Here is a 13,580-nt window from a genome sequence, read left to right as displayed (position 1 = left end):
TGACACAATGACTAATATAAATAGTCATTCACTGCTTAAAAAAACCTTTCACCTTACACTTCAAACACAGCTTCATTTAACTAAAATAATTAAGGGCATTTAAACTGCATTTTGACACAGGGCCAGATTATGTAATAGTGCATTAACTGCATGTGGATATTGTGATATTAATCAAAATAAAATCTGAATAGCTGAATGACCTTCTCCTCCTGTGTGTGGGTGGAGCCTGGTCTCTGGTCTCATTCACAGCTGCTCTTAGAGCCACTGCTGCTCTGTTTCATGTAAAATGAACAGCAGCTGTCTTAGAACGAGCCGAACACACAGCCAATCTATAAAAATATACTTTGTTTATTGAAAAAAGCAAAAGTGCAACAGACAATTAGTCACTTGTATCTTTGTCATGTGGTTACAGTGAAAACACAAAGCATCATGGTTACAGTTACAGAACTCTTAACACTGTGTTAAACAAGTTGCATAAATTATAGTATAAAACTGTACACAGTCTTACAGTATTTACACAAGCTGTATTTGCCAAATGTTAAATTGGTCCGTCCTTCTTTTCTTTTTAAATATACAGTAAATAATAGAAATAACAGCAACACATTTGTCTTTCTTCTACTGGCCTTTAGACCAAAGCGTCAGAATGGAAAGTGGAAACACTAAAGAGGACTAATCAGCAGTTGGATGTCAGGCTAACAGACTGAAGAAAGACTAAATACATGATATCATTTTAAAATACACATACTTAGGGTTCCTGCATTCAATACTTTCAGAAATATGTCATTCTAATATTTCATGTCAATATGTTTCCCACATGTATCTCAGTTTCTCCAGTAGCATTACTGTGGTTGTCAGGGAGCTAATACCCCCCGTCTGTCATGTTCTGTACATTTCAGGAGGTATTTCGTTCATTCAATTTCCTGATTGTCATTCACTGGTTCATTGCCTGAACGTGTACTGTCATAGGGACATTTTAATATAGCTGGCCCACAGACTGTAAATAAAGATGGATGTAGCCACTGTGACATCACCCACAGGTTTCTGAAGAGTGGTTTTGAAGCTCAGAGTGAGCTGCTCCACTGTCGCCATCGTGGCAGTGCCTGACTCTGCCTATAACTTCCAGCTAATCCAAAAATGGACAAAGAAGTGGGGTGTGTGTGGAGCTCAGACTTTGGTGGATGTCAGTTTTTGGCAAGCATATGCTCACCCACCTGTCACTCAAAGAGGCCACACCCTCAATTCTACATAACAAGTCTTAACAAAATGTAAACAGGTGAGTTATATAAACAGGGGTCATAAGGGAGGAAATTAGCTCTAGAGACCAAAACAGTTTTTGTAACAGGCTGTAAACATGTTTATTTCTGCTGTAAAAGTTGGACATTTTAACATGGGAGTCTATGGGGATTGACTCACTGTTGGAGCCAGACTCTAGTGGTCATAAGAGGAACTGCAGGTTTTGGAGCGGCCATGTTTGCTTATCAAGCTCACAACTTAAAGAGCAGCCACATAAAGCAGAAACTTCATCTTCATCTCACATTTGTACCTGTATGAGAAGTGGTTTATGGGAGTTAATGTTAGCTAATGTTAGCAAACTTTAATGACATTATTCAGTAAGTTTTTGATTCTTTTCTACTTGTGCCACTGTTACATTTCAGGTTTCACTGTTATCTCCAAGATCACAGGCGGTGCTGCTGAGCCATTCTCATTCATCTCTAGAGACAGTCATATTTTTTTCATTGTCTCAAGATAAATGTCATATTGTCAGCATTGTTAAGGTACAGCTACTTTCTTACACCTCTGTCACTTGTCAATTGAAGATAGCAAAAACCTTTGGTCGTGATGAAAATGTAAAGCTTTAAAAGCCGCTGTCTCAAAAAGAAAATCAGGCTCTTTGCCTTTGTTTAGTTTGTGCATCTATAACAGCAGCCATGTCACTTATTAAATGTGCTGAATCCTACGCAACAGAATACCACACAACATGGCTGCACTGTATGCTAGTCAGACATATTGATCTTGGATCTTTGGAAACAGTACATGTAACAAAATAATATAAGCTCAAAGTTTCACTCACTAGCTGTTCAGAGGTTTTAACTACTTCTTATGGAGACTGTCCTGTAAGAAATGAGCCCACAGGTCATCTGTGCAGCAAGTTATTATGACCCATAGTTAAGTTTTGTTGCTAGGCGACATCTAGTGGTCGCAATAATTATGACAGGAGCAAAGGGAAAAGTGCGGTGATGTAGCATAAAGAGAGACAAAGAGGGTGGTGTTTGATTCCCATGTTGAAAGTAGCAGTTTATGTTGTTTCTATTATCTATGACCATTCAACCACATTGTTATTATTGTAACTGTGACAACAAAGATTGTCTAATGTTGAGGAAATACTTATTTTAAGCCAAATCGTGATCTTTTCCTAAACCTAACCAAGCCACGACTATTATTATACTAACCATGGCGACAAAGGTACGCCACTGTCAGTATAGTCCCCATGTTTATGATTGTAACAAGCAAGGTTTGGTCACCTGCTGCCAGAGGGCGCTATTTCAGGAGACACCACTATAGGTTGTATCAGAGGGTTGATGGTTGTTCATGCTGGAGTGGTTGTTCACATGAGCCTCTTCAGTGGTTGGAGCTGGCTACGTTGTTATCATGTGACCTCAGTACAGTTGGGTGTACTTTACATATTTGGAGACGTAACCTTTGTCTCTGGAGACAGATGCAAATGTCCTTTTGGTCTCCAGCTGTGAACTGATGGCAAAGGCCATTTTTGAACAGAGGTGTTATGATCTAGGAAGTGGATCTTTGAGCTTTTGTTACACACATTTATCTTTTTCTTCATTTTTCTGTCTGTACTTCTTTACCATCACCAAACCAAGGTGGCATTAGTAGCAGCCGCCCTCTGGTGAGTTTGTCTTTTGATGCAGAGAAAAAAACAAACTGTGAGCTCTGATATGTTTCTATACATTTCCTTGTCAATGTGTCTGTCCACCCCATTGCAAATTACTGGCAGACTGGTCAGGAGGTGTGGGGACAAAAGAGCTGCATCTACTAACTCAACAAACAAGCTACATTGGGGTTCATTTTAAAGGTCTGTCTTCAAGTCCTATCAATGGATCATTATTGGCCTGATCATCTTTTCAACTTCCTCACAACAAACCAGCAGTTCAGCAAGAAAATGTTGTCTCTGAGAAGAAGAAACGAATTAGTGACCCTTTACTTTAAAGCTAGATTACACGGAAGGTTAGGTATGTAGTTGTAAAGGTAGAGGGTGGGGTTGATTGTGTGCGCACGACCCTCCCGTCACATATTGCTATCATAGTCCCCGACCATCCTTCGAGTGTTGGACGCCAGGAAGATGTCGTTATCTTGAGGACAGTCATGATGGCAGGAGCAGGTCTTGATGAACATCATCTTCTTTGTGAAGACGTCTCCCTCAGGACAATGGAACTCCACCTCGGTTGTGATCGTGGCATGAGGCGTGCAGCAGCGGTTGTCTGTGCAGATGCCGCAGAACTTTGGTTTGTACAGCCTGGTGCTCAAACAGCCTGACAACTCGAAGCGCATCCCTCTCGTGGCCTTTGGGGTCCGGTTGCATTTCTTCCCTCTCTGTGGGACACAGACGATAATCAGTGAATTATATGTCAGCATAGAGTCATTAGTCATATCAGCTGTGGCTGTAGTGATGTATAGTATAATATAGTACAGAAACTGCCATTCCAAAGTTAGCATTAACCTGTTGTTTGCTGCTGATGCTTAATCCATACCTGTGCTCTGATTGTCCATAACCTCCCAACTGACCATTTGGACAATCTGGCTCATGTCATACTTAAAAGATAGGAGCTTGTATTGGTAACTCCAACTGTTTCTGGTCTGTGCTGTGAAGCAACTCAAAGTCCAGTGCTTGGTTTGGTTTATAGTGTCATTGGGAGATCATAGGCATAATGTCAATATCCATTACTTTGCAGACGATGCTCTGATATTTCTCAGCTGTGACCCTGTTAACAGTCTGAAGGAAATGAGCACCTTCTTGAATTATTCATCAGAAGAGGTCTCGACTTTCGCTGAAGTTATATAAAAAACAAAACTGAGATGTAGTTATTGTTTCTGATCAATGTTGGAGTAGTGATTAGTGGGAGAACTGGGACTTTTCCCAATGAGCCACTCAATGTGAAAGAAATAAAACATCAGAGAGACGAGAGAGAGATGTGTCTGTGTTGTGGTGATCAGCCCATATCCTTCATGTCTGCCCCCTCTCCAGCCAACTACGTTCTGTTCAGACCTGCAGCTCCGCCCACACACTGTCTATGTCTTTGTATCTTTATCATGGTTTAAACACTGAGGCAGCAGTGAACTGTTGCTGAATTGTTGTACATGAATAACAGAGTGAACTCGTCGACTCCAGCAGTGCGTGTTCATGTGTTTTGGGGAGATGGCTTTATAGAGGGATGCCTAAAGGGAAGGGATGGGATTTTATCTGTTGGATTGTTTCAAAATTTGGCTAATTCATGCTAACATTTCAAGGGCTACCTACCTAAGCTTTAGGTGACTTTTAGTCATCTAGCAGCTGCAGTTACTATGACAGGAGCAAAGGAGGAAGTCAAGCGACATCATTGGAGAGTGAATGTGCGGAGGAGGTAGGGGTAGAGTGGTGGGTCAACCAAACATTGGACAATCATACCCTAACCTTATTGTGACCATGAAACAGTCGCTGTCTTAACCCAAACCATGATGTTTGTGCTTAACCCTAACGAAACCTTAGCCCTAACATTGTCACATCATAAATCAACAGTGATTGTGGAAGGCACAAACAAATGATGTCGTCCTGATCAGGGCATCAGATCTTTGTTTTCTATGTATTTTGTCTTATAACGTGGAGGGCTTGTTTGCTCTGCCTGTGTAGACTGTCTCGTCACTTTCCAGTACCTAGTCACTGTAGCGTCCAATCTGCCCTGAAGAAGTAGTACCACTCAGAGGGCGTATTATAACTTCTTTGTCTTGTAAACACAATGTGTGGTGAAGCTCTTAGCAAAACTGGTGAGTAAACGGCTGCTAATGCTAACAATCGATATGTAGCAATAGCAAAACTTACAAGCTCCTTTAACTATTAACACTCACTTAAAGTTCTTACATTTTACCTTATGAGGACCAGAGCACTGAAACCTCATAAGTAAAGTGAGTCCAAGTGATTGACTGTGTAAGGTTTTTTTTGGTTCTTTCACAAGTATAAACACCAAAAATCCAGAACATGTATGAAAATATGAATGAACTGACATCTGTGCAGTAGCTGATGAGGAATATTTTGCTTACCTCAAAAGCTTCTTTTAGTTGAAACTAAACAAACTGACCTTGATTTCTATTTCCTGTTGGCTGTCGCAGGGTCGGACCATGCAGATCCTGGTCTGCCTCTCCAGCTGGCAGCGCTGGTTATCATTGGTGATACGGGATGAGACGGCCATGCCACAGGTGGCCGAGCACTCACTCCACTCTGTCGTCTGGACTACACAGTTGTCTCTGGGACTCTCTTCGACCGGGCCATGGGGTGACACTTGTCTGAAGACTGAGACTGGACTTGAAGAGGGCAACGGGTGAATCTGAGAGGCTCCTGCCAGGAGAGGACGGAGGAAGAAAAGGTATGAGAAAGTGATTAAACTAACTGGAGACAGAATGAAGTGTTTAATTATAGAAAAAATAGTTACAGACATTTCAATCAGTTGATGAGAAACTCAACTCAAAATGAGAACTGTCTCAACTGTTGAATGAATTGCTATGCAACTTGATTCTGACATTCATGGTCTTTAGTGATCCAACAGGTGGATACTTTGCAGCCCTATCCTAAGATTAATTGCATGCCAGTGATGAATCATTTTTCATAAAGAGACTACGGTCGACTACAAATAACACAGCAGCTGAGAATCAATAGGAAATCTTCCATAGATCAAGGTCATGCCTTTCAAGACTGAATCCTCCGAAGGATGCAGGTCCTGAATTGGGACACAGTTTATATCTAATATTAAATTACTAAAATGAGGGCACTAAATACTTATTGAGTGCACCACTCCAAAGGAGGGAACTATTTATCAAACAGTTGCTAGTATCACCTTCCATCCTGATTGATATCTGTCCTGTGCGAGGCTTATATTCTGCCTGTAATGAACAATGCCACTATCTGCGTGTGAGACTTAAGGAGAATATCAGTGTTACATCAGGCAGTGAATCAGGCTTCAGTTAGTTAACAAAGAATCAAAAACTCAAAGCAGGTGATGAGACAGAGGTGACACTGACTGGCAACCAATGACTGATAGAGGTGGTCCCGAGGCGTCTGCTCACACACCCACTCCTCACAGCATTTCCCTGGGATCTGGATACGGCGAGGGTATGGGCAGTCAGGGGAGGGCAGCCGGACGTCGCTGGCACACGTCGGCACGCAGCCGATCTCTCCATTCATACACACACAGTGGTGCTTACAGCTCGGCTGGAAGGACTCCCCACTGCGGTAGATCACCCCCCCCAGGTCGCAGGTCTGACCCTCCTGAGCTGCAAACAGAGAAGATGCAAATGTCACTAACAGCCATCTGATGAGTCTAAAGTGCTGTATAGTATGAGTATACAGTACTATATATGATGCAGAAGTGAATTATGAAATTAATAGTAATTTTTCAATTTCTTTAAAAATAGCTTGTCTTTAAAAACCTGCACATACTGAAAAACTCAGACCTCTTTCCTTGCTGCTTAGTGATGTGCACCTCATTAAATCATAACAAATAAAGAAAATTGAACATCTGCAAGGAAAATGAGCAAAGAACATATCTCAAAATGTGCTAGGACAGAAACATCTTTAAAAAAAAGTGGAAAAAAGAAAAATAATGACGCACGATACCTCTTATCCAACCAGTTACAGGGGCAGGAGAAAAGCAGTGTACAAAGGAAGAGGAGAGGTGGTCTCCACACTGAATGTTGCAAGGTCTTAAAATTTAATGGAGGCTGTGTGATATCATGATACAAAATAACACACATCATCCAAATAATTCACTATGTTGATAAAAAATATTGTAAAGAAAGAAGAATTGTAGCATACGGATATATATATATATATTAAGTTTATGGTAAGCATTTTAACAAGGAAAATGCATATCGTTTGGAACCAGGGGGAGACAATGGAGCCAGTGGAGCAAATGCATTAAGGGCAAAGTTGTGGTTATGCTACCTCACTTTGTCTTCATGAAAATAGATCCATCATCATGCAGTCCCTGCAGTCAGGTGGTCATATTGAAGAAGCTAATATCAATGATCATTGTTTTGACAACTGTCAAAACAAGTAAAACAAAAAACACATATTTTCAGACCACCCTTTAAGTTGGTTCAGTCCAACCCCTGGCTGATCGATTGACACAGCACGCTTTGATGATCAATCACAGTGTCCTGACTACAACCAAACCTTAAATCATGTCAACGTTAGCTAATGCAACATTAGCTCAGGAGCCAGCTGATGGCATGGGACGTCTGGTGTTCAGACAAGTTGTGTTTCTGCACATGCCGGGAGCCTACAGACTTGGGCTGTGTTTGCACACCCATAAATCTATGCAACACATCATGCTACACATCCATTTTCACACACAGTGAAAAAACAGTCGTGATAATGTCGCTGTGCTCCGCTCTGTGTCTCCTTTTTGTAGGTCAGTATGCCTTTGCAAAAATCATGAATGTGATTGTACCTCAGGACTGAAATCTAGTGATATAAAATAATTTTACAGTTTTGATTAACATTATATTGGCCATAGAAGAAGAAGCCTCAGAGCCACTCCTCCATGAAGAAATACAGTTATAGAACTAAAACTGCTACTACAAATTTGAAGATCAATTGGTTTGTATTGTTATTTATCAGACAGGACCATCGGTTAATATCTTCATTTAACTGCCAACGTCTCAGAGTCACTTCTGCACTCTTCTCAGTAAATATGTGTGAAAGCACCTGAGTCTCAATCAGTATGAAAAATATGACAAATCCAAATAGTTGGAGTTGTGCATTTAAATAGTCATTGAAGTGAGATAATGTAGGTTCAATGAAGTTATGATTGTTCCTGTAGAACATTACAGCTGCAACAGGTGACAGGTGGAAAAGTGACTGCATTTTGATGCAGCTGTTAGACTTTGACTCGACCTTATGAGTGTTGAGAATAACAACATTGTTGAACCAGGTTTAATTATTATTGAAGATGGTCTACTAGCCTGCAACCTTTAGACTATGTGATGTTTTTATAAATATAATTTCTGCCATTCTTCTTATAATCACTTCCTGTCCTGACCCACCAGTTATAAACTGTTGTTGACACATTCTTGGTTTGTATAGCACTTCAGTCTATCTAATCCAGATTTGTGGAGGGGCTGTTTCTTGACTTAATCCAAGAGGTTGCAGGAAATCTGTTTTAGGTTACTTTTTTCGAGGGGAGGAGCCAATTATCTATTATATATTATATATCTTTCCTAATTTTCTCTGCCATTTTTTTCCATTTCTCTGCCAACATAACCAGGTGTCCACGGAGGGATACATAGCATAAAATTGTGTTTATGTCAGATTCCTCATTTAAACCATGGGATGACACAATACTCAACTTTCTAACTTTCTTAGTTGTATTTAGGCAGCTGATAGAAAGGCCTGTATGTTTGAAAGGGGCTGTGACTGTATGGGCAGGAGTGTGCCAGGGATCACACAGTGTATAGGAACATCGCAGCCTTGTGAGAATGGCTGAGGAGTTGCACTCATGGCTGAAGGCTCACTGGGTGCAGCTAACATATGTAGTTTCTGTGGCTCGATCACCTCTTCAACTTCAGAACATAAGGACGTTCCACACTGTTAGTATCACAAGAAACCACCTTTTGAATGTTATATGTTTCATTAGTATGGGGGGGGGGAGCAAATAAAGATGGAGGTGTGTTTTATGAAGAATGTTACCCATGCAGATGCCAGTCTCAGTGTCACTCAGCAGAGCGTAGTCACAGTAGAGCTCCTTGTGATGGTCGCAGGGCTCCAGCAGGGAGCAGGGCTCCCCCAGCTGCCTGGCGCACACCTTACAGCAGCCACAGCCATCCAGGACCAGGCTGGTCCCCACGGGGCAGAGGGGGGGGTCTGCAGGGCAGGCGCAGGGCTGGGAGCAGTCCTGGGCCACTGTCTGCAGCAAACACACCAGGACAGAATTGTGTACTGTAAGATTATTTTATTCCAATATAATTTTCTGTGTCAGTCAGAGCCATTTTGTTCTGCCTTGGTTCTTATTGGCTGCATCAAGCAATGCAGACTTCTGAATGGAGAAGGGAAATATGTCCCACCCCTTCCAGCACAGAGTGAGGGAAACAACATGAACGCTACTGGAGTTAGAAAGTGATAATGGAGTCTGAGGCCACTTTCCCATGGGAATCATGAATGAAAATGATTGGACGTTACTGGTCAGCTGTTAGCTGCCAGCTGATGAATGAGCCAGTAATCATGAAGCATATATGAATTCAATGCTCTGTCAGAGCTGATGCCATGCTATGCTCTCAGTGTTTTTAACCATGACCACCGTCACAGCTGCCCCACTCATTTCCTTCTGTATTATCAACACATCACTTGACTTCATGTAATGTGAAAGTTGCCGCTCACAGAGTTATCACCAGCTGCAGGTGCTCTCAGCTCTGTGAAGCTTTTTAGGCTCTTTAACTCATTGTTTTGGTTTTGCAGCTGAAACTTTACTGTTTTAGTTTCAGTCTCATGCAGCAGAAACCAGCAGCTGTTTTCAGTGAAAGAGCTTTGTCCAAACAGCAGGCAGATGAAGTTCAATTAGCTGTACACAGCAGACATTTAACAGCTGAAGATCACACCCCCTCATTAGCGCAGCAGCTCTTCTGATTGGTGATTGTAATCTTCTGTCATTTTCTCTGATTATTGGATGAGTAATGGAGCAGTGTGACTGCTCTCTGTGAGGAAGTTAAGAGGGCTAAGCCATTTTCTCTCCTTCATATGTTTCCTCATGAAATTCTGTAAATTCAGGCTTGACTGACAGATTATATCAGAATTACTTAAAGGTTCTGTAAATGAGATTTTAAACAATAATACAAGCCACACCCCCTCTGCGTCCCTCTGCTCTGTATTTTGGTAGCCGGTCTGGTAGCATGCGTTTGTTTGTGCACGTGAGTCCCTCTAGTTAAACTGTTGGCCAGTAGGTGAGATGGCTCAGTGCAGTATGCAGCATTCAGGTGAAAGTGACTTTCAACAATCTCCTCCATTGTCTAAAAAGAGATGAGAGCAGATAACAGGTGGGCTGGTCATGTTTTTATTGTAAAGTTTTTACAGGCTCTGTCAGTTTCGTTGGTGCGGCCGGTCCCAGCGGATCAGTCCGAGGCTGGGTTTACTGAGAGGAGAACCCCTCCACCTGCTCCAGCTGGTGTTTCTTCTTCACTTGATGTGTAGTGTGACATCTAGTGGCAGTGATGCTCGCTTACAGAACCTTTAATAGTAATGTAGTAGTTATATAGTAAGTAATATAACGAATGTAATTAATGTTTCGTCTCTCAAACAGCGCTTTTAGACATTTTGCTTGTTTTTAATTTTTTTTTTTTTAGGGAAGAAGGAAGAATTTTGTGATATGTTACAGTAGTGCGGTTGCAGCACCAGTCAGCTGTTAGTCTTCCTATCGCAACAGACAAAGGTGAGTTAGTTATAATAAGTTCATGTGGACTATATTTGCCAAGTATGTGGTGTCCGCTCTTTATTCTGCACCAACAGAAATTAGCTGCCCTGTTTCACAGAGGCTTCTTCAGTGTAATTCTGTGAGTATCTTCATTTTATTTGACTTAATGTTCAGTGGAAACAGTCAGATTGTGCAAACCAATCACTGGTTCACCAGTAAAATGAGAGAACGACTAACGAATGTTAACTGGCAATAGGCTTGGGCCGATATTCGATAGAATTTAATAATATATTAATATAATTATACATTATAAAAAAACATCTGAAACATAAAATACAATGTTATAATTGTGCATATAAAAGCATATTTGGTCTGGGGCGATGGAGATATTAAATTTTAACTTTATTATGTCCTTTCTTTCTTGTCTGTCACACTGTAAGGATATTGGTTATGAGCCTTCAGACGTATTTCTGTGTCATGACACACCTGGCTTGTCCTCACTTGAACCTAGTGAAAGCAGGGGTCGTTTTAGAAAGCGGTGTGTTCAGGGATGTTCTGTACCAATGAACTGCGCCTGGAGCAGAGCGCATTAAAAACATTTAAACTTTATTCAGCAGGAGATGTTGAACCTGAGTAGTGGTCACACATCAGCTTTTAGGTACATTGAAATTGTACATTGAATGTTTTGTATGTTCACTGTACAGTATGTCAACAGCAATATGTGTTTTATTGCTGATTTGTTATTTTAAATAATGTTTTACATTGTATTATTAAACATGACACATTTTGAGATATGACACATGAATATTTTCTCACCTAAATATTTTAACAGTAGTCCACTTTAGGCGTTTCTGAAATCATATTTTTCCAGGCACAAATATGGGAAATGTATTGTAATATTAAAATTACAGGTAAGAAAGATATCTATTTCAACCACCTGAGCGGTTGTTTTTACCCCTTTTGGGGGGGTTCAGGTCTTAATATCAACATACTGACCACATGTATTATGTGGTCAATATGTTGATATATTCATCATATACTCTGTTATAGCAGATAGAGTCACATGGGGTGAGGCTGTCATTGTTTCGGTCCAATTGAAAGACTGCAAAGAACGCCACAAGATGGCGACACCAGACTGTGATCACACAGCCAGCGAACACTTTCCATGTTGTGTTTCCCTCCCTCTGTTCAGCATCGGCCCAGCAGACAGGGAGCAGGTTAGGAAGAGGAAAACATGACCGGGACAGAGAGCAAAAATAGTCTAGTAAGTGGTCGTGCCAGAACCAGCAGCAGCTTCCTACATTTTCTACCCAATGAAATAAAGTTGAACTTTATCATCTGAGGTTCAGTTCTTCACGGTTTATGATTTCAACCTAATTTAACGAAGCAGCACAACACCTCAGCCTTGATATGAGCTTTCATTTTGACAAGACGTAGTTAAAAGAAAACTCACCAATGAGATAAGAAGCAGGAGAAGAGAAAGCGTGGCTGAAGTTTCCACAGACATGTTTCTGTGCCGGCTGCAGTCCGCTCAGTAGTACCGGTTCCTGTGGCGGGAGGCTCGCTCGTGTTACTCTCTCTGCAGCAGAGTGATGAAGCCTGGGAGGAGAAAGTGGCTTTAATACCAGCCCAGTGGGTGTAGCCGGGGAAACAAGAGCCATGCCACTCTGCTCTGAGAGGTGAAAATATTCCAAATCAAATGGCCTTCTTACAGAGACAGCCTCCTGTGACACATCATTAGTTCATAGGGTGGTAACTAACAGCAGCTAAGGCTGGTCATTCAGAGTCCTAATTTTCAATCCAATTTGCAGTGTGTCAATATCAGGGTGGCTCGGACAGTTACTGAGTATTTAAAGCCGTAAACCACAGCTCAACAGAGGACAGTCTGAGTTTGAATTTCAGGAATGTTGGTCCCAGAATCTGAGGAATGATTTCATGTAAGGTAATGGTTAATGATTGTGGAAAATGAGGGCAATGTGTGCCAAAGCTCAGAAGCTCAGAGGCAGGGATAGGCAGACACACACACACACACACACACACACACACACACACACACCAACAGGGTTGTTCTTAAATACAAGAAAAAACACTGTGACACTCTTTGAGTACAAATAGCTCCACAAAGCTGCGTTGATGGTGTGTTCCTGCCATTCGGGAACCACTTGTTTCCAGCATCAGCACATTGAGATGCAGAAACTGAAACAAAGCCAGAGGCATTTGGACAGATGTCAGACTTCATGTGAATAATCCACAAAGCCTCAGACACGAGTGCTTTGACATGCACATGAGTATCCAGGTTATGGCCTTAATGTTTTATCCTGGTTCAGAGAGAAACCTGGGCCCTGTGCTACGATGCAAGTTCAGCATATTCAGGATATCTTTACATCATCGGAAGAAATAGAAATAAAATGAATCTGATCTCCTTCCAGACAAGCTTTCGCTCCATATCAGATCCATACGAACATGCTCAACAGGACATATCACATGACCTTTCACGTACACTGGGCGTGCACATGCCAGTGTAAACAGTAAGCAGATTGTCTTCGCTGCAGTCGGTCGCTTAGTTGCAGAAAATACTACACGAGGAACAGCAATGGCAAGAAGTAACAAGGTGGAACTGCTAGTGAAAATGGTGGTGACCGGTGAGAGTCATGTCAAGAGTCATGTGACTGAGTGTGACAAATCAGACCGAACCTCGAGAGTCTCGTTATTTCCCAGGTTGGTGTAATGAGATGAAACCCCCTCCATGCTATATACGCGTGTATATAGCATGGAGGGGGATAATTAATTTTAGGGGTAAGGGTGAAATTGTATAAAAACATTTCAACAAAAATCTAAATACAGGCCTTTTTACATCACTGTGAAGTTTTCAAATGTTTTTGTGAAAATAAGGAAGGAACTGTTGGATTTGGATAA

The 13,580-nt window shown here is 41.5% G+C and overlaps 1 protein-coding gene across 1 annotated transcript; it reads right to left on the bottom strand.

The window, feature by feature from the left end:
* Positions 1–349: 349 nt before the first annotated feature.
* On the bottom strand, positions 350–12,343 carry ccn2b (cellular communication network factor 2b). The gene is made up of 5 exons (XM_056398614.1): positions 12,118–12,343; positions 8,951–9,167; positions 6,283–6,534; positions 5,346–5,602; positions 350–3,606 (listed from the first exon to the last, which is right to left on the bottom strand). The coding sequence occupies exons 1-5, from the start codon at positions 12,169–12,171 to the stop codon at positions 3,301–3,303; spliced, it is 1,086 nt and encodes a 361-aa protein (XP_056254589.1). The 5' UTR covers positions 12,172–12,343; the 3' UTR covers positions 350–3,300.
* Between the last annotated feature and the right edge of the window lie 1,237 nt (positions 12,344–13,580).

Source organism: Seriola aureovittata, chromosome 16, assembly GCF_021018895.1.
Source record: "Seriola aureovittata isolate HTS-2021-v1 ecotype China chromosome 16, ASM2101889v1, whole genome shotgun sequence".
Lineage (NCBI taxonomy): Eukaryota > Metazoa > Chordata > Actinopteri > Carangiformes > Carangidae > Seriola > Seriola aureovittata.
Note: the sequence above shows the minus strand (reverse complement) of the source record. Positions and strands in the feature narration are given on the sequence as shown.